Source organism: Lynx canadensis, chromosome E1, assembly GCF_007474595.2.
Source record: "Lynx canadensis isolate LIC74 chromosome E1, mLynCan4.pri.v2, whole genome shotgun sequence".
Classification (NCBI taxonomy): Eukaryota; Metazoa; Chordata; class Mammalia; order Carnivora; family Felidae; genus Lynx; species Lynx canadensis.
Genome location: NC_044316.2, coordinates 55,406,290 through 55,434,012, shown reverse-complemented (window position 1 = coordinate 55,434,012; position 27,723 = coordinate 55,406,290). Strand labels below are relative to the sequence as shown.

General features: G+C 43.9%; 1 protein-coding gene across 3 annotated transcripts in view; it reads left to right on the top strand.

Moving 5' to 3' along the window:
• Window positions 1-4,098: 4,098 nt before the first annotated feature.
• RNF157 (ring finger protein 157) overlaps window positions 4,099-27,723 on the top strand; it is an 82,921-nt gene continuing 59,296 nt past the window's right edge. Inside the window, exon 1 of one of the 3 annotated variants that reach the window (XM_030296724.1) lies at window positions 4,099-4,264. In XM_030296724.1, the coding sequence (XP_030152584.1) occupies window positions 4,177-4,264 (88 nt within the window). In that variant the 5' untranslated portion in view covers window positions 4,099-4,176. The remainder of the gene's footprint in view (window positions 4,265-27,723) is intronic. The other 2 variants (XM_030296723.1, XM_030296722.1) reach the window with 2 other exon arrangements.

Below are 27,723 nucleotides of genomic sequence, written 5' to 3'. Positions count from 1 at the left end.
GACCCAAGGTTGAGAAGGGGTGGGACGTGATAAAATATGTGGCTTTTACCTCCCAGCCTTGAGTGGATGCTTAGAGGAAGCCCCTGAGACCCTTAAATGCTGGGTTCTCTGCGGGGATTTTCCCAAGGGCTGCATCTGTAGCATGCAAATAGAGAGGATGCTGTGAGGCTATTTACACAAAGGATGCATGGTATTTGCATGTAATTTCCCCACTCACTGCTCTGCCACCCCTCACCAGACCGTTTATTCAAGTTAAAAGCATTTTTATGGCTCTCTTGATGGCAATCACTTCTGGATTTTTCCTCTCGTCTGTGCCGTCTTCTCCCTCGGGCCTTTTCCCTGGCCCAGATCTCTGGCGAGGGAGCCAAGTGGCGCCAAGGAAGGACCAGAGAGGAATGCAGGACTGGCCCCCCCCAGAGGTGGCTGCTCCAAGGCTTGGTTGCATAGCTTTCTCTCCTTTGCCCTGGGCACTGGCTGAAGTTCTCTTTTCCCAAACCTTAACATTATGTGATTATGTTGTAGAAAGTGGGACTTTAACCCAATTAATTCACAGGAAGTGTCTCTCTCTTTTTTTTAAGTTTATTTATTTATTTTGAGAGAGACAGAGACAGTGCGAGTAGGGCAGGAGCAGAGAGAGAGAGGGAGAGAGAGAATCCCAAGCCGGCTCTGGGCTGCCAGCACAGAGCCTGACTTGGGGCTGGAACTCATGAACTGTGAGATCTTGACCTGAGCCAAGAGTCAGACACTTAACCAACTGAGCTACCCAGGCGCCCCGATCTCCACTATTTTTTTTTTTATCTGCAACTCCTAAAACCCCAGACATTCAGAAAACCCTAAATTTGGTGGTACAAACTGATCTGAATTGATGAAAGGCTGATCTGAGGCTCCTTTACCCCTTTTGTGAAAACAGTAATTAATTAAAAAATATTTTTTTTTAGTAGGTTCCACACCCAACGTAGGGCCTGAACTCATGACCCTGAGATCAAGAGTTAATATGCTTTACCAACTGAGCCAGCTAGGCACCCTTATTGATGCTTTTTAATTATTTATTTATGTTTACTTTTTTCTTATTGCTTCTCTTTTTTGTTGTTGTTTAGTTTCAAAGTTTGTGTATTTATTTTTGAGGTGGGGGGAAGGGCAGAGAGAGAAGGAGAGAAAGAATCCCAAGGAGGTTCCACACTGTCAGCAGAGAGCCCAACATGGGGCTCGAACTTACAAACTGTAAGAGCATGGCCCCAGCCAAAATCAAGGGTCAGATGCCTCACCGACTGAACCACCCAGGCACCACCTCTACGGTTTCTTTTTAACTGCCTCTTGATTCACTCATTGGTTCTTTAATAACCAATGAAGGCCGGGCTATTCTACAGACAAGGAAACAGACTTGATTAGAGCCTAGTCCAAAGTTACATAACTGGCTAGGGTCTCGATTTGTCCAACTGAAAGTCAGTGCTTTTCCTCTGCTTCCGTTTCTTCAATTGTAAAACCAAAGGTTAATAGCACGTACTTCGTACGGTTGCCGTGGCGGGATGAATGTTTTAATATGTAAAAACACTTAAAATAGGGCATGGCACATAGAAAGTGTTCAGTTAATGTCTGCTAATGTTCTTGTGCTATGCCCTGTTTTTCTTCACTCTTCCAAGCATTGGATTCCTGACTATTCATGGGAGCAGGAAGCAGGTTACAGGCTTGTAGAGTGTTATCCAAGATGAGGAATGAACCTGTTTCCCAGACTCGGCGCAGGCTGAGGTGGGACCAGAACAGATCCTTGCAAGCAACAGAACTGAGCTGCCCTTTTTTTTTTTTTTTAAAGTTTATTTATTTATTTTTTTATTTTAAAGTTTTTTTTAAGTTTATTTATTTATTTTTTTAAGTTTATTTATTTATTTAAAGAGAGAGAGACAGAGACAGAGAGAGAGAGAGAGAGAGAGAGAGAGAGAGAGAGAGAACAAGCAGGGGAGGGGCAGAGAGAGAAGGAGAGATAGGATCCCAACCATGCTCTGTGCTGCCGGTGCAGACCCCAACATGGGGATTGAACTCACGAATCTCAAGATTGTGACCTGAGCCAAAACCAAGAGTCAGATGCTTAATGATTGAACTATCCGGGTGCCCCTGAGCTGCCCTATTGAGACACATCCCCCCGCCCCCCCCGGCTCTGACTGAAACCCTTAGATGCAGAGAAACTCATAAAAAGGACAGTAGCCCCTTTACAAAATGCTGAGAGCAGGAAGAACAAAAGTTTCTGAATGGAGCCCAAGATTATAAGGCTAAATTCTACTCTGCGATGTGCTGAAGGCCTTCTATTTTGAGGTTGTTGTAGATTCTTCATGACTCGTATTTTACCTTATTATTACTATAAGGTAGGACCTGCATGTGGGGAATGGAGTATCGAGGAGGACACCAGTTCCCTCCCAGAGATATGTCTGCGAGCCTACTAGTGGTTGGGGCCAGGGGCTGGAGGGAAGGCTCTGGACTCTGCCAGGGAGCCTTGGAGCTTGGGAGAAGGCTACCCACCAACATGTCTGGGCCAGGGACTTGCCCTGTAGCTCCAGCCCTCCTCATAGCATCAGTCAACATAAATAACAGAGACATGTTCCTGCCATCCTGGGGACCTTGGAGGAAACCAAGGCAACTTGTCCTAAGTGCCTTTAGCGCCAAAAGAGGGCAATGAACAACGCAAAACATAACCAGGAAAGACTATAAAAAGCCTTTGCAAACCTAATCAAGGGAACTGGACACTCCACACGGTACTTTAAACATTGTGAGGGGCGCCTGGGTGGCTCAGTCGGTTGAGCGGCAGACTTCAGCTCAGGTCACGATCTCGCAGTCCGTGAGTTCGAGCCCCGCATTGGGCTCTGTGCTGCCAGCTCGGAGCCTGGAGCCTGTTTCCGATTCTGTGTCTCCCTCTCTCTGACCCTCCCCTGTTCATACTCTGTCTCTCTCTGTCTCAAAAATAAATAAACGTTAAAAAAAATTAAAAAAAAAAAACATTGTGAAAAGTTGTTGAAGTCATATTTTGGCAGTTGAAATTTCTGCTGATCAGCCCACCTTTTCAGAAAAACATAACAAAACAAAACAAAACACCCGACCCACAAATAAAATAAAAGGTTTAAAATACAAATGTCTATAATTAAGTTTTTAGAATGACGCCTTCTGCCCAGCTTCTCACTGTCTTAAGTGTTTTCATCAAGAGAGGCCCCGTGCTCTGCCTGGCCCCATTCGCCTTCCCCTGCGTTGATTCTTGGCACACGCAGTCCTCAAGAGCCCCCAAAAGGTGCAATCAGAGCTTGGATGTCTTGATCTTAACGTGGGTTGATGCTCTCCGAACTTCGAAGCTGCAGGAGCCGCCTCAGGGACCCACAGGGAGCATGTATAGAGTTGGGCGCTCCGAAAGGAGCTACGTGAGAGGGATGGCGATACCCCTGGCGACCCAGGTTTAGCGGGTCTCCAGCCTTGAGTAATCTCCCCGGCCCCTGGGAGGTGGGATTAGCAGGGCACTTTAGAGCAGAGGCGCGGTGAGCGTGGGGGGCGGCGAGAGAGACGCCGATGCCACGCAGTCCTCTGCTTGGGGCGCGCTCGGACCGCTGCGGCTGGGGACGCCCCTCTGCGGGGTTCTGGCCGCCGGCTCGCTCGTGTCGGGGGCGGGGCTGGGGCAGCCTTTCCACCGCCCGGCGGCCTCGCGCCGCCTTCAGGTGTCCGGGTCGACGGCGAGCAGGCTCCGGGCCGGGCGGTCGGAGGAGCCGGGTCCGCAGCCCACAGCCCCAGCCCGCGGCCGCGAGCCCCCGGCCGTCTCCCCGCGCCCGGATGGCAGCCGCTCGCGCCGCATCCCCCCGCCCATTGGCTGGCGCGCCGCCGCCGCCCCGCCCCGCCCCGTCCCGCCCCGCCCCGCCATTGGCCGCGGCCGCCGCCTCGGGCCCCCTGCTCCAGCTGCCGCTGACATCACGCGGCCCGAGGCGGCGGCTGCGGCGGCGGCTGCGCCCCCGGCCCAGCGCGCAGACCCCCCTCGGCAGAGGCGCCGCCGCGGGGCCCGGCGGAGGATGGTGCGCGGCGCGCCGGGGGCTCCCCGCCGCCAGAGCCGCAGCGCCGAGGCGGAGCCGGCTGCGGCGGACAGCCGACCCCCGCACCGCGCGCGGGGCGAGCGGCCGCGGTGAGGCGAGAGGGCGGCGCGGGCGCAGCGCCATGGGGGCCCTGACGAGCCGGCAGCACGCGGGCGTGGAGGAGGTGGACATCCCGTCCAATTCCGTGTACCGCTACCCGCCCAAGTCCGGTGAGGGCCGGCGGGCGCGGGCTGGGCGCGCCCCGGGGCCGGGGGGTGGGGAGGTCTGCGGGCCGGTGCGGCGGGGCCGTTGGCGGGGTAGCCGCGGTGGCCGGCCGGCCCGCCGCCCGAGGACGCGAGCGGCCTGCAGGCCGTCTGCCCGGTGACAGCGACGCGAGCGGCGGGGACTGCGGCTCCGGAGGGGCGGGGTGCCCGCGGGGCCCTTCTTGGCGCCCGGTGCGCCCTTTCCGCCGGGGGGTGCTGAGGGCTAGGTGAGGCGGGCCTGGCGTCCGAAACGGGGGCGGAGGGCCGGGGGCCGCGCATCCAGGCCTCTGGAGAGGGAGGCGCGGACGCCAGGTTTGAAGTAGGTTTCTCGGGGAGGGGTGGAGTGGCCGGGGGGGCGGGGGGGGGGGGCGGAAAGCTTCCATTGCCTGCGGGAGGATGGAGGCCCAGAATGCGTTTGCAGGCTGGCGCTTTTCAGGAAGCTGTCAGAAGCAGAAAGAAGTGTTTCACAGAAATGTTTGGGCATCTGAGTATCAGAGTCACCCGGGTTGTCCCTTTGCCGGAGTAGCGGCAGGCCTGGCTTTTGGAACGGGGAGAGCTAGGGGACAGGGCACAGGCATTTAGAATGTCTGGAAGTTACTATGTGTGTGGTCAGAATCATTGAAAAGAGCGATGTCTGCAGCCCCTGGGTTGTGGCCTAAGCGTTGGAGGTGGACGAGGGTTTTGCCAGGGAGGGGGAGAGGGTCCCAAGTGGATTGAGCACCGGCCAGTTCTGAACTGCTTGCTGCATGACCTCTTTGCTCGTGACTTTTCATTGCTTTTTCCCAAGACTTCTGGGGGACGGATGGCTACCATCTTCTCTTTGGCCTGGGACCTAATGAGGATTTGGGCCATCTTGGAGAGGTGTCAGGATGGGAGCCTCAGGGTAAAGACATGCTAATGAGATGAGCTGGTTTCTCAGCAGTGTGTCCAGTGTGTGCCAGGTGGAAGCAGGGACCAGACAATGAACCTGCGCCCTGCGGACTGTCTGCCAGCGCTGTTTCTTGCTGCTGCTGTGCCAAAGAATGAATCCTTGCTGAATACGATTAAGAGCCGTTTTAGAACAGTCTAAGATAAAGCTGCGGGATCTCTAGTGTTTTAGTAAAACCCTAGCTAATTAGGACTGTATGAAAAAATGCCCATAGAAGCGTGCACTTTGCTTTTTAATGGACAGAAATATGCACAAGTATTTGTGGGGGATTTTTTCCCCCCTGAAATCACTTAGCTTTTATTGATCGGAGTATGGAACATATTTTGCTGAGCTTGGAGTTTTCAGTAGAGTTTGCAGTCTCAGAAGAGGATTCACCCTCCCTTCACGTGTGGGAATTAGCATGGGTAAATCTCTAGAAGGCGGTTCCCCAAAGGATATTAATACAAGTATGAGCCTTGGGTGATGATCATAAAAGGAAAATGGACCAGACTAAAACTTTTTAAAAAGATTTGTTTATTAAGTCTATTTATTTATTTAGAGAGAGAGGCTGGGGGAGGAGCAGAGAGAGAATCCCAAGCAGGCTCCACATTGTCAGTGAAGAGCCCGTCTCGGGACGGGACTCGATCTCACGAACTGGGAGATCATGGCCTGAGCCGAGGTCAGGCCCTCAGCCAGTTGAGCCACCTAGGTATCCCCAAACTAAAACTTTCCTTATGCAACACACTTTGTGCTGACAGTCTGAAATAATCCTCTCCACTCCACCAGTCTTTTAAAAGTGCTAAGTAGTCGTAGCTCATTTCTAATTGGAAGTTCTATATGTGAGAAATCTTTACAGCAAAAGGGCCAAATTATTTGTGTTGAAGATAAAACACAGAAGATAAGAACCAGAACATTCATGTCCCAGCCAGCACATCTTTGTGTACTTGAGAATTTCCATGAACTTGCATATATGCTCTAGTCTGGAGACATTTCCCACCCTTCATCTGATCTTTATTTTATTTTTTAATTTTTTAACGTTTATTTATTCTTGAGACAGAGACAGAGCATGAAAGGGGGAGGGTCAGAGAGAGGGAGACACAGAATCCGAAACAGGCTCCAGGCTCTGAGCTGTCAGCACAGAGCCCGACGCGGGGCCCGAACTCACTGACCGCAAGATCATGACCTGAGCCGAAGTCGGCCGCTTAACCGACTGAGCCACCCAGGCGCCCCTTCCTTCATCTGATCTTTAAACCGACTTGGCTCTTTATGGGGATGATAGTATTGTAGACCTGAAAGGGACCTTTGAGAGAATTTGGCCCAAGACCCACTCATGTCGGTGGTAAGAAAGTGGAAGTCCAGAGACGTAAATTAGTCTGGCCAGGGCACCCATCAAGTTAGGGCACTTCTTTCTTTTTTTTTTTTTTTTTTTTTTTTTAATTTTTTTTAACATTTATTTATTTTTGAGACAGAGAGAGAGAGAGCATGAACAGGGGAGGGTCAGAGGAAGAGGGAGACATAGAATCTGAAACAGGCTCCAGGCTCTGAGCTGTCAGCACAGAGCCTGACGCGGGGCTCGAACCCACAGACCGCGAGATAATGACCTGAGCCGAAGCGCTTAACCAACTGAGCCACCCAGGCGCCCCTAGGGCACTTCTTTCTAAGCCATCAGCCTCTGCCTTTCGCAAAGGAATTGACTTGTGGAAAGGAGGCTGCTCTGCATCAGGACTGAAACAGAACTCAAAGGCCCGTCCTTGTTGAGGAATCAGACTGGGTTGATTTTAAGCCTTCTTATCTTCAGTACTGATAGTAGGACAAAGCAGATAACAGAGTCAGCTTTCTCCAGGTGACCAGCTAAACTGAGACCGTGCCCTGACTCCCTGGAAAGTCTCAGACTCTGCTGCCCGTGGAAGAGTTTCAGAAAGCAACTCTGTCATCTGGCCCTGTGATGATAGTTACAGTGCCTGGCAGAAATTGCTTTCTTTTGTTTGTGTCTTTAGAGGAACCCCTTAGTTTTGTATGCTCACTGAAATGGAAACATTTAGAAATTACTGAGAACAGGGGCGCTTGGGCGGCTCAGTCGGTTAAGCATCTGACTTCAGCGCAGGTCATGATTGTGGGTTCGAGCCCCGCGTTGGGCTCTGTGCTGACAGCTCAGAGCCTGGAGCTGCTTCAGATTCTGTGTCTCCCTCTCTCTGCCCCCCCCCCCTCCCCTTGTGCTCTGTGTCTCTCGCTCTCTGTCTCAAAAGTAAATATTAAAATAATTTAAAAAAATATTTTTTTAGCGTTTATTATTGAGAGACAGACGTAGAACGTGAGCAGGGGAAGGGTAGAGAGAGGGGGAAACACAGAATCTGAAGTAGGCTCCAGGCTCTGAGCTGTCAGCACAGAGCCCGACGCGGGGCTTGAACTCACAAATTGCGAGATCATGACCCGAGCCGAAGTCGGTCGCTTAACCAACTGAGGCACCTAGGCGCCCCTAAAAAATTTTTTTAGAAATTACTGAAAACAACTGATTTCATGTTGAAACTGAAGTTTCTTTAAAAAATTAGGCTTCTTTTTTTAGAGATAGCCTAAATTGTTTTATAATTATTTATTTTTTGAATAAGTAATCTAAGTTACATGATTCAAAGTTTAAAAGAATGAAAAGCCATAAAGTGAAAGTCTTGTTCTCACTGCTCTGTTCATCACCCAGTTTCTCCCCATACACCTCCTCCCATCCCTGTGTAACCACTTTTGGTTTCTTTGGAATTCTTCCAGTTTCTTGTGCGAATACAAGCATAACATGCTATTTAGGCTGTTCTGCACCTTTTTTTTAAAACCTTTTTTTTGTAGAGATTTTATTTATTATTTATTTTGTATACATTTTTAATGTTTGTTTATTTATTTATTTTGGAAAGAAAGAGCACAAGAGGGGGAGGAGCAGAGAGAGAGAGGAAGACACAGAATCTGAAGCAGGCTCCAGACTGCTTGCTGTCAGCGCAGGGCTGGATGTGGGGCTTGAACCCATAAACCATGAAATCGTGACCTGAGCCAAAGTCAGATGCTTAACCAACCGAGCCACCCAGACACCCCAAAGATTTTATTTTTTAAATGTTTATTTATTTTGAGCTAGAGAGAGAGCATGCAAGTGTGGGCAGGGGAGAGGCAGAGAGAGAGAGAGAGAGAGAGAGAGAATCCCAAGCAGGCTCCACACTGAGTGTGGAACCAGAAGCAACGCTCAGTCCCACAACCCTGTGATCCCGACCTCAGCCAAAATCAAGTCAGATGCTCAACCGACTGAGCCACGCAGGTGCCCCAAGAGCAGTTTTTTTTTTTTTTTTCAACGTTTATTTATTTTTGGGACAGAGAGAGACAGAGCATGAACGGGGGAGGGGCAGAGAGAGGGAGAAACAGAATCTGAAACAGGCTCCAGGCTCCGAGCCATCAGCCCAGAGCCTGACGCGGGGCTCGGACTCACGGACCGCGAGATCGTGACCTGGCTGAAGTCGGACGCTTAACCGACTGCGCCCCCCAGGCGCCCCCCAAGAGCAGTTTTTTAAGCATGGATAACGTCTCTTGTTTGTGAAATAGTTATAACAATTTCTCTTAGTTTTTAGGAACATCAATTTAATATTAGTTTCGAAGCCAAGGAATTTAAAATCTGTAACTCACTACAAAATAAAGAATTGTTCAGTTCTGGGACAGTTTGATAACTTTAAAATCAAGTAAGTTCCTTGGGGTGCCTGGTGGCTCAGTCGATTAAGCAACTGACTTTAGCTCAGGTCATGAACTCTGTCAGGACAGAGGCCACTTCTGATAGGCTCTCTCTCTCTTTGCTCCTCCCCCGCAATAAACATTAAAAAAAGAAAGTAATCTGAAATTCATAGTAAATACACTGAATACCATAAAAAACCTAAACGTTCCTCCATTTAATGATGACCATCAAGGTCAAGAGTTCAAATGCCAGCATTATTTTTCAAACACTTAAAATGTAGTGATTTTCCTCTTGAAACCTCCAGTATTTATTGTTAATTTTTTAAATTTTCTATTTTTTATTTGAGAGACAGAGAGAAAGAGTATGAGAGAGGGGCAGAGGGAAAGATGGAGAGAATCCCCCGACTGTAGGATCATGACCTGAGCTGAAATCAAGAGTCAGACAGACCCTCAGTTGAGCCACCCAGGTGCCCCTGAAACCTCCAGTGTTTTTGTTTTATTGATACTTCATTAAAAGCAGACCGATTTCTTTTACTTCTTGATTTTGTTCTAAGATTTAGGGCCTTTGATTTCCTTATATGATGGTGGTTGTATCCTTTTGTTCTTTAGCATGTTTTCTCTTTCTGTTTATTACCATTTATGTACCTTTACTGAGCACCTGCTGTGTATCATGCATTGTACTGTGCACCAGTATATAGATTCTGATCCTTGTGCTCAGTGATTTTGATTCCTTTGGCAAGCATCAGGATAGCTCTCAAATCAACTTTGTCATTCATGATATGGGTCACAGAAGGGAGTATTAACAACACAAGCTGTTTGGTGGCAGTATCAGTCAGGATTCTCCAAAGAAACGGAACCAATAGGAGATCTATGTATATTTAAAAAATTTATGTATGTTCCTTAAAATGAAAAGATTTATTTTTTTATGTTTACTTTTTATTTTAAGGAATTGTCTTCTGTGATTGTGGGAGCTGGCAAGTCTAAAATTTATAAGGCCCGCCAGCGAGCTGGAAACAGACAGGAATTGATGTAGTCATGAGTCTGAAATCTGTAGAGCAAGCTAGCAGACTGGAAACTCCGGCAGGATTTCTCTTTCAGTCTTAAGACAGAATTCCTTCTTCTCTGGGGAACCTCGGTTTTTGGGTTTTTGCTCTTACAGTCCTCCACTGATTGGATGAGGCCCATCCACATTATCAAGGTAATTTCTTTTCTTTAAAGTCAACTAATTGTAAATGTTAATTACATCTACAAAATACCATCACAGCAACATCTAGGTTAACGTTTGGATAAACAGCTGGGCATGACAGCCCAGCCAAGACACACAAAATTTACAACTATAGTGGCTTCCTATTTTAACTAATTATTCTTGTGAAGTAGGTGCTAAGCTCGAGGTTTTAGTTGATGAAAGAGTACTTGTGCTGTGAAAACCTCTTTTTTAAAAAAAATTTTCTTTATTTATTTCTTTTCAGAGAGAGAGTGAGAGTGAGCATGAGCAGGGAAGGGTCAAAGAGAAGAAGAGAGAGAGAATCCCAAGCAGGCTCTGTGCTGACAGTGCAGATGTGGCTCGAACTCACAGACTGCAAGATCATGACCTGACCCGAAACCAAGCCTCTGAAAACTCAGAGTTGGAGGCTTAACTGACTGAGCCACCCAGGTGCCCCAAAACCTATTTAAAAAAAAAATCTAAAATTTATAACCTTTAGAAATCATTATTTAAAAATTACGCTTCTTCCAGAATTTCAGTGCTTATAATCTAGTGTCAGAGGTGGAATGCAGGCATACAGAGGTAAGTAAGAATACAGACTACCGTCACCAAGTGGGGTATATCCCAGGAATGCAGGGTTAGTTTAATATCTGAAAATCAGTTAATGTTAATATATCACATTAGTAGAATAAAAAATAAAAACTACATGATTATTTCAATAAATGGAGATAAAACACGACAAATTCAACCTTTTCAAGATGAGGAACACTCAGCCAACTGGGAATAGAAGGGAACTTCCTCAATTTGATAAAGGGCATCTCTGAAAAGCCCACAGCTCATATCATACTTAATGATGAAATACAGAATGCTTTCCTGCTAAGATCAGGAACAAGGCAAGGATGTCTGCTTTTGTCATTTAGTGTTGATTGGAGATTCGGACTAGTACGGCAAAATAAACACACGTACATATTAAAAAAAATTTTTTTAAGGCACCCAGAATGTAAAGGAAGAAGTAAAACTCTGTTCACAGGTGACACGATCCTGTATGAGAAAGTACCAAGGATTCCACACACACACACAAAACTACTACAATCAATAAATGAGTTAGGAAGATTGCACATACAAGATCAATATATAAAAATCAATTGCATTTTTACACACAAGGAATAATCTGAAAATGAAATTAAGAAAGCTGGGGCACCTGGCTGGCTCAGTTGGTTGAGTGTCGGATTTTGGCTCAGGTCATGATCTTGTGGTTCGTGGGTTTGAGCCCAGCATCAGGCTCTGTGCTGACAGCTTAGAGCCTGGAGCCTGCTTTAGATTCTGTGCCTCTCTCTCTGCCTCTGCCCATCTTGCACTCTGTCTCTCTCTCAAAAATAAATAAACATTTAAAAAAAATTTTTTTTTTTTTTTTTTAAAGAAAGAAAGAAAGCAATTCATCCTCGAGTTTCTGGGTGGCTCATTCAGTTAAGTGTCTGACTCTTGGTTTTGGTTCAGGTTATAATCTCAGGGTTTCGTGAGTTTGAGCCCTGGTTCAGGCTCTGTGCTGGCAGCGCAGAGCTTGCTTGGAATTCTCTCTCCCTCTCTGCCCCTCCCCTGCTCACTCTTGCACGCTTTTGCACACACTGTGGCTCAAAATAAATAAATAAACTTTAAAAAAAAAGTGTAAAAGTTGTACACTGAAAATTCTACAATGTTACCGAGATTGATGCTTTAACTAAAGAAGTTTTAAAAGATCTAAGTAATTAAACACTTCATGTTGGAAAACTCAGTATTGTCAAGATGCCAATATTCTCCAAATTGATCTAAAAATTTAGTCAAAATCCCAACAAACTTTTTCTAAAGAAATTGACCAACTGATTCTTTTTCTCTTTTTAATTTTTTTTATTTAACATTTCTTTTTGAGAGAGAGATAGAGGGAGGCCAAGCACGAGTGGAGTAGGGGCAGAGACAGAGGGAGACATAGAGTCTTAAGTAGACTCTACACTCAGCACAGAGCCTGATGCAGGGCTCGATCCCATGACTCTGGGATCATGACCTGAGCCAAAATCAAGAGTTGGATGCTCAACCAACTGAGCCACCCAGGTGCCCTGAAAAATCTTAAAAAAAGGAAGGGAGGAAGAGAGGAAGGGAGGGAGGGAGGGAGAGAGAGAGAGAAAGAGAGAAAGAGAAAGAAAGAGACTAACAAAGTTAAAGGACTTGCACTACCCAATTTAAAAAATTACCATAAAACCACAGTGTGGTATTGGCACAACAAAAGTCATATAGATCAATGGAACAGAATTTTAAGGCAGAAATAAAACCTTATGTTCATGGTCAGTTGATTTTGACAAAAGTACCAAGACTTACCAACAGGAAAAGAATAGTTTTTTTCAACAAATGGTGCTGGGACATTTGGATAATGACAAGCAAAAAATAATAGTAACAATAAACTTAAACTCTTTCTTACATCACCAAAAATTAACTCAGAATGGATCATAGAATGAAGACACAAGTCACAGAATGGGAGAAAATATTTGCAATTCATATGTATGTTAAGGGATTTGTATCAAGAATATATAAAGAACTTGTACAATTCAATAAGAAAAAGAACCTGGGACGCCTGGGTGGCTCAGTTGGTTAAGCATTCTGACTTTGGCTCAGGTCATGATCTCGCGGTTTGTGAGTTCAAGCCCCATGTCAGGCTCTGTGCTGACAGCTCAGAGCCTGGAGCCTGCTTTGTGGATTCTGTCTCCCTCTCCCCTGCCCCTCCCCTGCTCATGCTCTGTCTCTCTCTCAAAAATAAATAAAACATTAAAAAAAATTAAGAAAAAAAGAAAAAGACAAACCTTAAAAAAGGAACAAAGGTCTTGATAGACATTCCTCCAAAAAAAGATACATAAATGGAAAATAAGCACATGAAAACAGCATCATTAGCCATTAGGGAAATGCAAATCAAAGCTACAGTTAGATACCACTTCACAACCACTAGGGTGGCTATAATCAATACAAGAAATAATAAGTGTTGGTGGGGATGTAGAGAAATTAAAATTCTGGTACCCTCCTGGTAGAAATGTAAAAGAGCACAGTTGCTTTGGAAAACGGTTTGACAGTTCCTTAAATGACTCAGCAATTCCATTCGTAGGTATATATATGCCCAAGAAAAATGGGGAAAATCCACACCAAAATATGTACATGAATGTTCGTGACAGCATTTTTCGTAATAGCTAAAAGGTGGAAATAACCCAAATGTCCATCAACTGGCAAATGGAACAACTGATAACATGTGACAAGTCCACACAATGGGACTTTATTTGGCAATAACAGGGTATTTGCTATACCATGATGAACCTTGAAAACATTCATGTTAAGTGAAAAGCCAGATGCAAAATGGTGTACATCGAATAATCCCATTTATTCGTAATGTCTGCAAAAGACAAATCCATTGAGACAGAAAGGAGATTAGTGAGTGTCAGTGACTGGGGGAGGGGAAAATGGGGAGTGGCTGCTAATGGGTTTCTTTTTGGGATCATGAAAATGTCCACTAATACGATCATGATGAATAGTTGCATAACTCTGTGAATATACTAAAAAGCCACTGGATAGTGTACTTTAAATAGGTGAATTGTAAGGTGTATGAATTATATGTCAATAAAGCTGTTTAAAAAAATGGACCTAAATGTAAGAACTAAAGCTGTAAAACCCCTAAAAGAAGATATAGATACAGGAGAAATTATTTATTTGACTCGGATTAGGGAAAGAGTTCTTTGATACAGCACCAAAAACACTATCCAGAAGAGAAAAAACTGATAAATTGGATTTCTCCAAAATTAAACATGTTTCTGTTTCAGAAAACATTAAGATAGATGAAAAGACAAGGCATCTTCTGAATGAAAATATTTGCAAAACACATGGATAAAGGATTGCATCTAGAATATACCAAGAACTTTAACAACTCAGTATTTATTTATTTATTTATTTATTTATTTATTTATTTATTTAAAAAAAATTTTTTTTTTCAACTTTTATTTATTTTTGGGACAGAGAGAGACAGAGCATGAACGGGGGAGGGGCAGAGAGAGAGGGAGACACAGAATCGGAAACAGGCTCCAGGCTCTGAGCCATCAGCCCAGAGCCCGACGTGGGGCTCGAACTCACGGACCGAGAGATCGTGACCTGGCTGAAGTCGGACGCTTAACTGACTGCGCCACCCAGGCGCCCCTATTTATTTATTTTTAATGTTTATTTATTTTTGAGAGAGACAGAGACAGCGTGGGTGAGGGAGGGATGGAGAGAGAGGGAGACACAGAACCTGAAGCAGGCTCCAGGCTCCAAGCCGTCAGCACAGAGACTGATGCGGGTCTCCAACTCACAAATGGTGAGATCATGACCTGAGCTGAAGTCGGACACGCAACCAACCGAGCCACCCAGGCGTCCCTAACAACAGTGTTAAGACAACCCAATTGGGGCACCTGGGTGGCGCAGTCGGTTAAGCGTCCGACTTCAGCCAGGTCACGATCTCACGGTCCGTGAGTTCGAGCCCCGCGTCAGGCTCTGGGCTGATGGCTCGGAGCCTGGAGCCTGTTTCTGATTCTGTGTCTCCCTCTCTCTCTGCCCCTCCCCCGTTCATGCTCTGTCTCTCTCTGTCCCAAAAATAAATAAACGTTGAAAAAAAAAAAAAAAAAAAAAAGACAACCCAATTTAAAAATGGACAAACGAGTTGAATAGGTATGTCCCCAAAGAAGATATAGGAATGGCTAATAAACCCATAGAATGATGCTCACTTCCAGTAGTCGTTAGGAAAATACAGTCAAAACCACAATGAGGGGCACCTGGGTGGCTCAACCGATTAAGCCTCTGACTCTTGCTTTCTGCTCAAGTCATGATCTCAAGGTTTGTGAGTTCAAGCCTCACATTGGGCTCTGTGCTGACAGTGCGGAGCCTGCTTGGGATTCTCTCTTTCCCTCTCTCTCTGCCCCTCCTCCACTCATTTTCTCTGTCTCTTTCTCAAAAATATATAAATAAACAAAAAATTTAAAAAAAAACACCACAAGGAGATAGCAGTTCACAACCACTAGGAGAGCTACAATAAGAAAGACGATGTCAAAAAAAAAGAAAAAGATCTTAAGTGCTAGTGGGAATGCATGGAAATGGAATCCTAGTATGTCTCTGAAAGGAATGTAAAATGGTAGCAGCCACTTTGGAAGAGTTTGGGAGTGTCTTAAAAAATTAAACATAAAGTTACCTTATGATCTAGAATTCCACTCTCAACGAATGTGTCCAGAAGATTCACACACAGACATGTATGTGCATGTCCATAGCAGCATTGTATCTATGAATAGGCAAGAAATGGGAAGTAATCCAAATGTTCATCAGCTGGTGAATGGATTAATAAAATGAGGTAAATTCATACAATGAAATGCTATTCAGCAATTTAAAGGAATGAACTAGTGATATATGCTGCACTACACGGATTAACCTCGAAAACATTGTGCTAAGTGCTAGAAACCGGATTTAAGACTGTATATTGTGTGAGTCCACTTATACAAAATGGCTAGAAAAGGCAAATTTATAGAGCTAGAAAACAGCAGTGTTTGCCTAAGCCTGGGGAAGGGAGTGGGAATTCGTTGTAAATGGGCACGAGGGAACATTTTGGGGGTGGTGGAAATGTTTTCAAGTGGATGGTGGTGATAGTTACCAAAGTCATTAAAATGTACGATGGGTGAATTAAAAAAAAAATTTATTTTTTACATTTATTTATTTTTGATAGAGACAGGGCACAAGTTGGGGAGGGGCAGAGAGAGAAGGAGACACAGAATCCAAAGGAGGCTCCAGGCTCCGAGCCGTCAGCACAGAGCCCCACCCGGGGCTTGAACCCACGAACCGTGAGATCATGACCTGAGCCGAAGTCGGACGCTTAACCGACTGAGCCACCCAGGTGCCCCATGATGGGTGAATTTTATGTGATGTATAGTATACCTCAGTAAAGCTGTTAAAAGTAACTACACAGGGGTTTCTGCCAAGTGAGTAAAATACAGAAAAGAGCTTGATCAGTAAGGGTAGAGTTCTAGAAAGCAATGGTTCTGAACACATCGAAGGCAGGGTAGAACGCTCAAATAGCCCAAGAGGGAGAATAGTATTAGTAATGGCCTGGAAGTTTGCTGCTGTGCTTTGTTTTTGTTTTGTTTGTTTTTGTTTTGTTTTGTTTTAGCCTTTATAAGTTTTTATTTTAATGTCAGTTAACATCTAGTGTTGTATTAGTTTCAGGTGTACTTGCCAGTATTCTTGGTGGATTTAGAGAATAGCGAATAGATTAGTTGGTTGAGGCAGGGAATTCTAGTAGAAAGATAGTGTGAAATAAAATTTGGGAGGTGGGTAGGAGCCAAAAGAGAGAGGAACCAGGTGGTGTTCTTAGGAAGATTTATCTCTTAGAGGTATAGGTTGTAGGGAGAAGAAGACCTAGAAGCATGGAGATTTGCTAGGGAAGTATAACCTGATAATCCACTGTAACCGAACTTGGAAAGGGCTGAGGTCTTGACAAGGATGCTTGGCACAAAGCACACGTTGAGTGTTTTTGTGGTTTTGATGACTATGACATTTTTAGGCTGGGTGACCAGAGAAGTGAGCACCGTTGACAGAAATTGAGAATCTGGGGAAGAAACTGCTTTTCAAGTGAGTCCCAAACGGGCCGCCTGGGTGGCTCAGTCGGTTAGATGTCCAACTTCAGCTCACGTCATCATATGAGTTCGAGCCCCTGGTGCCTGCTTTGGATTCTGTGTCTCCCTTTCTCTCTGCCTCTCTCTCTCTCAAAAATAAAAAATAAAAAAAGAATTTTAAAGTGAGTTCCAAATGTCATCCAGGGCTTTACTGCTCCTTAGAATCTAGAAGAATTAGAACCCCCCCCAACCCCCCCAAATCATAGAGTGTAGACTTCTAATGCCACTTCCAAGATTTCTGCGAATTCCTGCATATCCCGTGGTATAGTCATGTTGGCTCCGGAGCTCCAGCTTGCTGTCTTTGCCCCACAGTAAATGTGACTTCGGTCCATTCTTCAGTTTCTCCAAGAAATTCCATTCACAGAAAGCCCTGAAAGCGTAGATTCTGGGGCGCCTGGGTGGCTCAGTCGGTTAAGCATCAGATCCTTTGTCTCTGCTCAGGTCATGATCTCCCGGGTCGTGTGGGATCGATCCCTCCCGAGTCAGGCTCTGCGCTGGCAACTTGGAGCTGCTTGGGATTTTCCCTCCTCTCTGCCCCTCCCCTGCTCACATGCATGTTTGTGCTCACGAGCACTCGCTCTCTCTCTCTCTCTCTCAAAGATAAATTAATAAACATAAAAAACACACAACAAAGTATAGATTCTGCTAAAGATCTGTGGAGGGCAATGAAGTTGGGGTTTACGTCGCAGAAATACAAAGGAGTAGCAAGCAGCATCGCCCTAAACTGAACTTCAGCTACGGAGTTTTACTGGCTCTTAGGTTCCCCAGCCCCAGCCTTTCTCATCCTGTCATTTCTCTGCCTTTTTGACTCTTCTTCTCACCCTTTCTCCTGAGAAGAAAAGTTACAAAACAGTTTGAGTTGCAACCAGTAACAAAAGGACACGGACCCTTGGTGTGTTGTTGTTCTTCATTCTCAGAAGCTCATTAAGGTATGTTCCAAAAAAAAGATTGTGCCTTCACCCAGAGGAGTTGTGCTGACAGCTCTTGAGATAAAATGCTCTCTATTCCCCCTCCTCCCAGCAATAAAGGTGATTCATTGAACTTGAAGCAAAGAGGGGTTACCCGGATGAAAAGATACAGCAGGTGGTTAAAGATTTGGGCTGAAACTCCAAAGAAGGATCAGAAGAAAATGTTTGGGAGTCGCGTTATGGGAAAGGAGGAGCCCGTGTGTATTGATTGCTCCCTGGGCCTGACAACAGTCCTTTGAAAGAGGTGTTACTATCCGTTTTACAAATAAAGAAACCACAGCTCAAAAAAGTTAAATAAGTTGTCCTAGGTCATACAGTGGTAGAAGGTGGCACCAGGAGCAAATTCACGTGTGCCTTAAGTCAGAGCCTCTGCTTTGATTCTATGAGGAAGAGAGAGGGAGAAAGAATGAAAGGAAAGGAGAGACCTGAGCTCTTAGAGACACTTCCGCGTTTGTGGGCTGCACAAAAGCGTGGAACAAGTGGTAGGTAAGAAGAGATTCAGGACCGGGAGGGTTTGGGGAGCCAAGGGACAAGGAGCCTCAGAAATGAGTGTGGAAGTCTTCTGAGCGTTCATAAGGGTGAAGGAAGTGTGAGAACAGACTTGGCCCTCTGGTGTTGCAGGGAAGAATTTAGAGCGGCGGAAACCACTGGAAGAGCTGCGGAGTTACTGGACGTGGGTGGGAGCAGGCAGGAATGACGGATGCGGGCCCAGGGGGCGGATTTTAAGGCATGGCAGATGAAACTCTTTTTGTATTTGCTTTTTAAGTTGGGGAGACCAGAATATGCTTTCAGCGCAAGGCAAGTGAAAAGATGGTGGACAGAGGAATAGCAATATTGAGAAAGAGAGAGGTTGCTGATGAGGTCTCGAGGAGGGAGAGGCAGTTGGGAATGGGAACTCAAGCGGAAAAGTTAACCTTGGAATGGGGAAAGGGCTACCTTCTTGAGATCGGAAGAATGTATGGATAGAAATATAGGGAAGTTGGAAGGTGTTGAAACTTTGGTTTTTTGTTTTTGTTTTTTTCTTTAAGGATTTTTCTATTGATTGATTTTGAGAGAGAGGGGGAGAGAGAGAGAATCCCAAGTAGGCTCTGCACTGTCAGCACAGAGCCAGACGTGGGGCTCAGATTCAAAAACTGTGAGATCATGATCTGACTCAAAGTTAAGAGTTACATGATTAACCCACTGAGCCACCTCGGCACCCCGAGGTGGTGAAGCTTTTGTGACGTTGAAGGATTTTGAGGGGATGTCGCAAAGTGGAAGAGTCAGGTTTGGTACCTTGAAAATGGGGGGAAGGCTTGGCTCTGTCGATGTGCGCCTTGCTCTAAATATTGGAAAGCTACAGTTGTTAAAACTATATTGTACTCAGGGGCACCTGGCCTGCTCCGTCAGTAGAGTATGCGACTCTGAATCTCAGGGTTGTGAGTTTGGGCCCCATGTTGGGCATGGAGCCTACTAAAAAACAAAACAAAACTATATTGTACTCAAACAAAAACACTTCATTGTGCTCATTCAGAATAGAATAGAGTCTGGAGCTAGGTATGTATATATAGCATGATAAAAATAGATTTTCAGTTTAGTGGGGTTAATGGAATATTCAATAAATGGTGTTAGTAAAGTTTCCCGTTTGGAAAAAAAAAAAAAAGACTAACCCCTTATCCCACACAGTCTATAAGGACAAATTCCAGATCAAATAGCAACAACAACAATACCCAGGACGGGAAAAAAAAAGTATGCAAGCAATGTAAACTAGAAAGTAGGGAATGTTTATCAGTAGGGAACCAGTTCATTAAATCTGGGCATTCAATGGGAATATAGTACAATGGTTAAGAGTACACATAGGAACTCTGTAACAAAAATAGCTGGGTTTGGGACCTGACACTGCCTCTTACTAGCTGTGTGATCCTGGACAAATTACTTACCCTCTCTGTGCATTTACTGTCTCTTCTGCAAAATAAAAAAATTTGTACCGCCTACCTTATATGGTTGTTGTGAGGAATAACCTATGTGTACTTGTTAGTACAGTGCTGGTATAGAGTGAGTCCTCGATATGGGGTTATTACATTGAGGTTATTATTATGAGGTATTATGTGGTCATAATAATAATGAGTTTGATTTTTAAAAAAATTTTTTTAACGTGTATTTATTATTGAGAGACACAGAGAGACAGAGCATGAACATGGGAGGGGCAGAGAGAGAGAGAGACACAGAATCCGAAGCAGGCTCCAGGCTCTGAGCCATCAGCACAGAACCCGATGTGGGGCTCGAACTCACAAACCGCAAGATCATGGCCTAAGCTGAAGTCGGACACTTAACCGACTAAGCCACCCAGGTGCCCCACGAGTTTGATTTATAAGGGCAGACATGGAAAGATGCATAGAGTGCGATAGGCAAAAAAACCCCAAAAACAAAAAAAACATTGCAGATCGATATGTGTATATTCCAATTAAATTAAAAGACAAAGTAAAACAGAAAATCCGAATGTGTTTACATCTGTGTAGGAAAATCTGGAAGGCCACAAACCAATTCTTAATAGCAGAGTTACATCTCACAGAACAGATAATCGGGTTGGATTATCACTTTTTAAATTACGCGCTTCTGTGTATTTTTGTTTTTTATTTTTTGCAAAGGATATGTTTTACTTGTGTAATTTTTACAAAGGCTTTAAGTAATCTCCACACCAAACATGGAGCTCGAACTCCTAACCCTAAGATCCAGAGTCGCTGCGTTCCACCTACTAAGCCAGCCAGGTGCCCTTTGTAAGTGAATAAAAGCATAAATAACAAAAGTAGTGCTGTGGCAATAGAATTGAGTGAACAGCATTAGTCGGCTCAGGTCATGATCTCACGGCTCGCAGCGCATCAGGCTCTGTGCTGACAGTTCCGACCCCTGAGCCTGCTTCGGGTTCTGTCTCCCTCTCTCTCTGCCCCTCCTCTGCTCACAATCTGTCTCTCTCTCTCTCTCTCAAAAATAAATAAACATTAAAAAAATTTTTTTTTAAAGAATTGAGTCGAATAGTTAGAGATGTTTGAAAAACTTTTGTTACTGTTTTTTCATTTTTGCGACCAAAAGCTTAAATTATATTATTTAAATATTGTGTAGATGAAGCTTTTTCAAATACATGGAAACCTAATAGGATTCCTATAGCCAATTTTCTCATATTTAAATTTTGTATAAAGTTATTATTTTATTTTTAAAGTTATTTTATTTTATTTACTTTTTTATTTTTATTTTATTTATTTATTTAATTTTAATGTTTATTTATTTTTGAGAGAGAGAGACAGACAGACAGGGAGCGAGCAGGGGAGGGGTGGAGAGAGACACAGAATCCGAAGCAGGCTCCAGGCTCTGAGCTGTCAGCACAGAGCCAGACGTGGGGCTCGAACTCACAAACCTGAGATCATGACCTGAGCCGAAGTCGGGCACTTAACTGACTGAGCCACCCAGGTGCCCCTTTATTTACTTTTTTAAATGTTTATTCAGTTTTGAAAGAGAGAGAGAGAGAGAGAGAGAGAGAGAGAGAGAGAATGGGGGAGGGGCAGAGAGAGGAGGACAGAGGCTCTGAAGCCAGCTTTGCACTGACAGTAGAGAGCCGGATGAGGAGTTTGTACTCATGAACTGGGAGATCGTGACCTGAGTCGAAATCTGATGCTTAACCTTGAGCCACCCAGGCACCCCTAAAGTTATTTTTAAATATAATTCCATTTTTTTGCAATAATCAAGCATACACCTCCATTAAGTTGAAGATTAATATTTTTCACTTATAGGCAGAATAGTTGTTTTATGTGACATCGTTCAAAATGCAAAAAGAAGGGAAGATTGTTTATAAATCTTGCAATAAAAACTCCCACTTAGCCTAAGATAGGGGCTAAAATCCCAAATACGTTTTACTTTATCATTTACTCCACATAAATTATCAAAATTTTTTGCTTGCTCATCTTTGAGTTTTGTTTGTTTTGTAAAATATAAAGTTTCCATGACTTGAGTTTAAAATCTTTGATTTGCAATGTGCCATTACTTAGAGGCCTAAACAGTTGGGGTTTTTTTCCTACGCCTGGTTTCTGTAGGCAGACATATTTCAGTAATTTCATGGATTTGGAAAGAAAAGTTCTTATTTATTTTTTAAAATCTTTTTTATTAATGTTTATTTTTTATTTTTGAGAGAGAGACAGAGACAGAGACATTGTGCACAAGTGGGGGAGGAGCAGAGAGAGAGGGAGAATCCTAAACAGGCTCCAGGCTCTGAGCTGTCAGCACAGAGCCTGATGCGGGGCTCGAATTGCCAAACTGTGAGATCATGACCTGAGCCGAAGTCCGACGCTTAACAGACTGAGCCACCCGGGCTCAGTTTTTATTTTTTTACATTTTAGTTTTGATTAATCTCTACCCCCAACGTGGGCTCAAATTTACAACCCTGACTCAAGAGTCACATACTCTAGGGACTGAGCCAGCCAGTTCCCCCCTTTTTTTTTTAAATTAGAGTTTTTGTTAATATATAGGGTACCCATAATGATTAAGGTGAACAATGTGATGATTTGATATATGTATATCTTATAAAAGGCATACAGAGTTGCAGGAAAATGGGAAGTGGGTCTAATTGTTCTTTATTGTGTGATGTTATAGTTCATAGCAGTTTGGTGGCATATATCAGAATGTCTCATTGGATCAGATGTAAATTATGGAATCAATTGAGCAATATTTAATTTCACTGTGATGTTCGGAATATGGCCCAATAGCTTAAATTCATTGGGCAAATTGTTTAAGATAGTGAATTGTAACTGAGGTTTTTCTCTTTGGTTTTTCTGAAAACTAGAAAACCAGTTTTCTCAGAAAAACTGAGGTTTTTCTCTTCTTCACGTAAGGAACAAATAGTTGTATTTTTCTTTGTGGACAGTTGAAGTCAATTTACTGATTTGAGCTCTTGGTTCAAAAGTTGTCTTTGATAGGGTAGGATTCCTTTGGTACTATACAAGTTCCTTTGGAATTACTCTGAAGTTTTTGTAGAGCCAGAAAGTGTTGATAGTGACAAAGATTAAATCAGAGGATGAGGAATAGTGTCTGGAGCTGTGCTCTCTACTGTGGCGGCCACTGGCTTCATGTAGTCGTAGAACACTTGAAATGTGGCAAGTTCAAGGGCGCCTGAGTGACTCGGTTGGTTGAGCGTCTGACTCTTGGTTTCAGCTCTGGTCATGATCTTACGACCCCATGTCAGCTCTGTGCTGATGGTGTGGAGCCTGCTTGGAATTCTCTCTCTCTCTCTCTCTCTCTCTCTCTCTCTCTCTCTGTCTGCACCTCCCCTGCTTGTTTGTTCACTCTCTCAAAATGCATAAATAAACATTAAAAAAAAACCAAACCTGGCCAGTCCAAAATGAGATGCACTGTAAACAGTAGGAAATATGTGCCAGATTTTGAAGACTCCATACTTAAAAAAAAAAAAGAATGTAAATAGCTTGTTAATAATTTTTACACTGATTTGCATGTTGATAAAACATTTTGGATCTATTGGGATATTGGGATATCCAATATTGGGATAGATAAAATATATTAAAATTAATTTTGCTTTTTAAAAAATGCGGCTATTAGATAATTTAAAAATTACGTAGGGGGCTTGCACTTTTGGCTTGTGTTATATTTTTATTGGACAGCCCTGATCTGGAGGAACAGTGCTAGTGTAATTTTCTTCCCTTAGAAATAGTTTTACTTTTTTGCCTGGATGCCTTTTTTTCTTTAATATTTTTTTCCCTTTAATCCTGAACTTGAATTAGTGTTGGCCATTCTGGACCAAACCTTATTATTATTTTTTTCTTTACTGTAGTGAAAATTATGTAGCATTAAATTTATTATCTCAACCACTTTCAAGTGTACAATTCAGTAGTGTTAAGATCTCTAGAACTTTTTCTTCTTACAAAACAGAAACTCTATACCCATTAAACACCATTTCCCCCTTCTCCCTCCCACTCGTGCTGTGTTTTAAATATAATGTTGGAATTCCGTGTATGATGTGTCTTCTTTTTCCCCCTTTACTGAGATATAATTGACGTTGTATAAGTTTAAGGTGTACAAAGCGATGAGATGACACACGTCTATCTCGTAAAATGATTACCACAAGATATACCTTCTTCAAGCCCACAAAGAATTTGAATACGAATTCTGATTAAGAAATTCTAGCTAACTCATAATGAAAAGCTTGCAGTTTATCCATTAGTCATATGTGTTCCTGTTAGCAAACAGGCAAAGTATTTGAGTACAGTTCTTTCCCCCTTACCATTTCTGATTTTAGAGTGTAGTTCATGCTGAAAAGTGAAACTGTGCACAAATATGCCAAAAGGCATCGTTTTCAGAGACCGTCAGTGTGTTCCGGCGTTACCGTCTGCTGATGCGGTAGCGGCACATGACTGTGCGCTGATCTGTCCCTTTAGACAGCTGGGCAGACAGACAGAAAGCTTTATCCAGGCCGCAGAGGCAGATTTGCTCTTTCTTGCCAGTCTAATTAGGGCAAGTTATTACAGGGGTCCGTTTCAAAGAAAGGAACGAGCAAATTTTTGGTTGCTTTAAGCTTATTATTATTATTTTTTAACAGAGAAGGTATTTGTATTTTAAGTGCACCAAGGGAGATCATCTTTTTTTTTTTTTTTTAAGTTTATTTATTTTTGAGAGAGAGAGAGAAAGCGCGCGCACGTGTGTATGCACACGGGTTGGGGGGAGGAGCAGAGAGAGAGAAGGAGAGAGTACTGTCAGCACAGAGTCCAGCGCGGGGCTCAGTCCCACAAACTGTGAGATCATGACCTGAGCCAAAACCGAGAGTCGGACACTCAATTCACTGAGCCACCCAGGCGCCCCCGGAGATCATCTTTTTAAAGGAATTTTACATCGACTCTTCTACTGAAATGCAGAAGTCCTTTTTTCACCTGTGATATATTGACCCTAATTTTAAATCTGTGTATATTTGTGCTCTTGATTTTTAGTGTAAGGCAAAAGTACAGCTAGCTGTACCCTACTTTCTTGGTAATTTCTTCTCTTTTAATATTATGGCAAAAAAAAAAAAAGAACCCTGTCACCATCTTTAGCCCTTTACCCCCCAAGACATCAGTGCTCTTCTCTTGCTAGGATAATCACTACCATCGGTAAGTTGATTATCTGGATTTCTTTGTCCCTACATCCCTCACCTGACTGTTCACAGGTACTAGAAACTCAGCGTGTCCCATACTGAACTCAACAGTACAGTTCAGACACCAAACCTTCCTCCCTCCATTCTTTATTCATGACTTGGGCAAGCCATCCCTCAGCGTGAAACCTTTAACTTTTTGTTTATCTTATGGTATTTATTTATTTAAGTCATTTCTTTCCCCAACGTGGGGTTCGAACTCCTGACCAGAGATCAAGACTCGCACACTCTACCGATCGAGCAAGCCAGGCGCCCCAAAATCTTTAACTTCTAAAATTTCAGCGAATGGATGATAACTATATAGTCTCTAACGTATAGAAAATATATTTTGCTAAGTTCCAACAGCAAATGACTTCCACTGTTTGAGATGGCAGCTTCTACTTAGGGCAACTCGGCACCTCCCCCCTCTATAAATTATGCACTTGGAAAATAGGGCTTGCAAGTGCGAGACATAAATAATTGATAATTAAGCTTTCCCAAATGATGAATTGCACTGTCACCGCAGATACATACACTTTGTATTTTTCGGTTTTGGTGGGTAACTCTCGCGAGTTCCTCAGTGATGCTTTGATTTTGGCCGCTTTTTCTCTCAAATAATGTTTTCCTACTTGTTGTTCAATTAAAGAACCGCCTCACTTTGTGGTGAGTGATTTTTATCCACATTGCCTCGTGTAATAAGTGTTTGTAAAGCTGCATGGGAAGAACACCCGCGAATGAACATGTGGTTCAGTTTTTCTGTTGGAATTTGCTTCTCTGTCTTCCTTCCTATGGCTTTTTCACAGCTGAAAGTGCTGAATCTCACTGTGTTTAGTTTGCTATAAACCTTCGACAAAAATTGAAACTGGTTTAGAAAATGTATCTATACTCTTGCTGTGTGACAGATAACGACGAAGCCTCTCACCATTTCATACGTTTTTTGAATTCATCCAGGAATTGGGGTATGTGAGGAGAGCCGTGAGAAGGCGTGTTGGGGGATAAATCCTTTCCTTCGGATGGCTTATCTTCATGGGATAATTAGATTATGGAAATTTGGGTTGGGGTGCCTGCCTGGCTCAATCGGTTAAGCGTCCAGCTCTTGATTTTAGCTCAGGGTGTGATCTCACGGTTTGTGAGTTCAAGCCCCACATCGGGCTCCTCGCTGACAGTGCGCGGAGCCTGCTTAGGATTCTCCCACCCCACTCCTCCCTCCCACTTTCCCTCTCTCTCAAAATAAATAAACTTAAAAAAAAAAAGAAATTTATGTTAAGAGGCATTCATTTAAGTCTAGGTTGGAAAGTATTCCCAGGTGGAATTTGCAGTGTTACCTAAGCCTCCCTTGGTGACTTATCAGTGGCCCTCACGTCCTGGTACAGTTCCTCAGTTTGTCTGGATGAGGCAGATGGGGATTCTGACCCCTGAGTACCGATTGCCTCTAGTTACTGTAGTGTTAAAAATATCCCTGCTTCCTCGTGAGTCAAGGTGGGGCCAAGACATGACTGATGTCTCTGAAACCCTGGCCATTCACACCGTTAGTGAATTTGGGACTGAGGGTGTGTGTTTTGTGTGTGTGTGTGTGTGTGCACATGTGTCTTTTCATAGTTCTAAACTATTGTCCTGTCGAACTCCATAATCTGTGTGGTAATTGGTAGGTAAAGTCAATGACAGCTATATATATATTTTTTGTAATGTTTTTATTTATTTTGAGACAGAGAGAGACAGAGCATGAGAAGGGGAGGGGCAGAGAGAGGGGGAGACACAGAATCTGAAGTGGGCTCCAGGCTCTTGAGCTGTCAGCCCAGAGCCCAACGCGGGGCTCGAACTCACATACTGTGAGATCATGACCTGAGCCAAAGTCGGACGCTCAACCGACTGAACCACCCAGGTGCCCCAAGGACAGCTATGTTTTAAAAAAATGTTTACTTATTTATTTTGAGATATTTATTTTGAGAGAGAGTAAGAGTGTGAGTGTAAGAGCAGGGGAGGGGCAGGGAGGGTGGGTGAGAGAGAATCCCAAGCAGGCTCTGTGCTGTCAGCTTAGAGCCTGACGCAATCCCATGAACTGCAAGATTGTGATCCGAACCGAAATCGAGAGTCGGACACTTACCCGCCTGAGCCACGCAGGTGCCCCCAAGGACAGTTGTATTATATAAATTCATTTTAATAATCATCTTGGGGCACTTGGGTGGCTCAGTCGGTTAAGCATGTGACTTTGGCTCAGGTCATGATCTCACAGTGAGTGAGTTCGAATCCCACGTGGGATGAGCACGAGCCCTGCTTTGGGTGAGCCCTGCTTCTCCCTCTCTCTCTCTCTCTTCCTCTCTGTCTCCGCCTTTATGTGTCCTCTCTCTCTCTCTCTCTCTTTCTCTCTCTCTCAATAAAAACAACAACAACAATCATTTTGAAGCAAATGTGAAAAGGAAAGAGCCTTCATTGTAGAGGGTTATGGAATTACGTATGTGGTAGTAGGCAGGTACTGAGACGTGTGTGTTTAGGTATGAACTGGCTTAGGAAAATCCAGGCAGAGAAATGTATGTGTGTGTATACATGCTGGTGCCTATAGTTAAGATCCCTGAATATATAGGGGATAGAAAATAACCACTTCAAGTTTAAGGGAAAAAAACGGGGACAAAATACGTACATGTGGTCATTAATGTGCACTTCTGGTCTTTTGGCTGATGGTATTACAGACAGGTCATAATAAGGATTCGATTAACAACGTTAAAAGGAAAATTCATCTATTTGTGGTTGGTAGCTTGGGTTTTCGCTGCTATGGTTTGGTGTACTTTGTGCCATTGTCCCAAATCAAGAGAAAATCCCT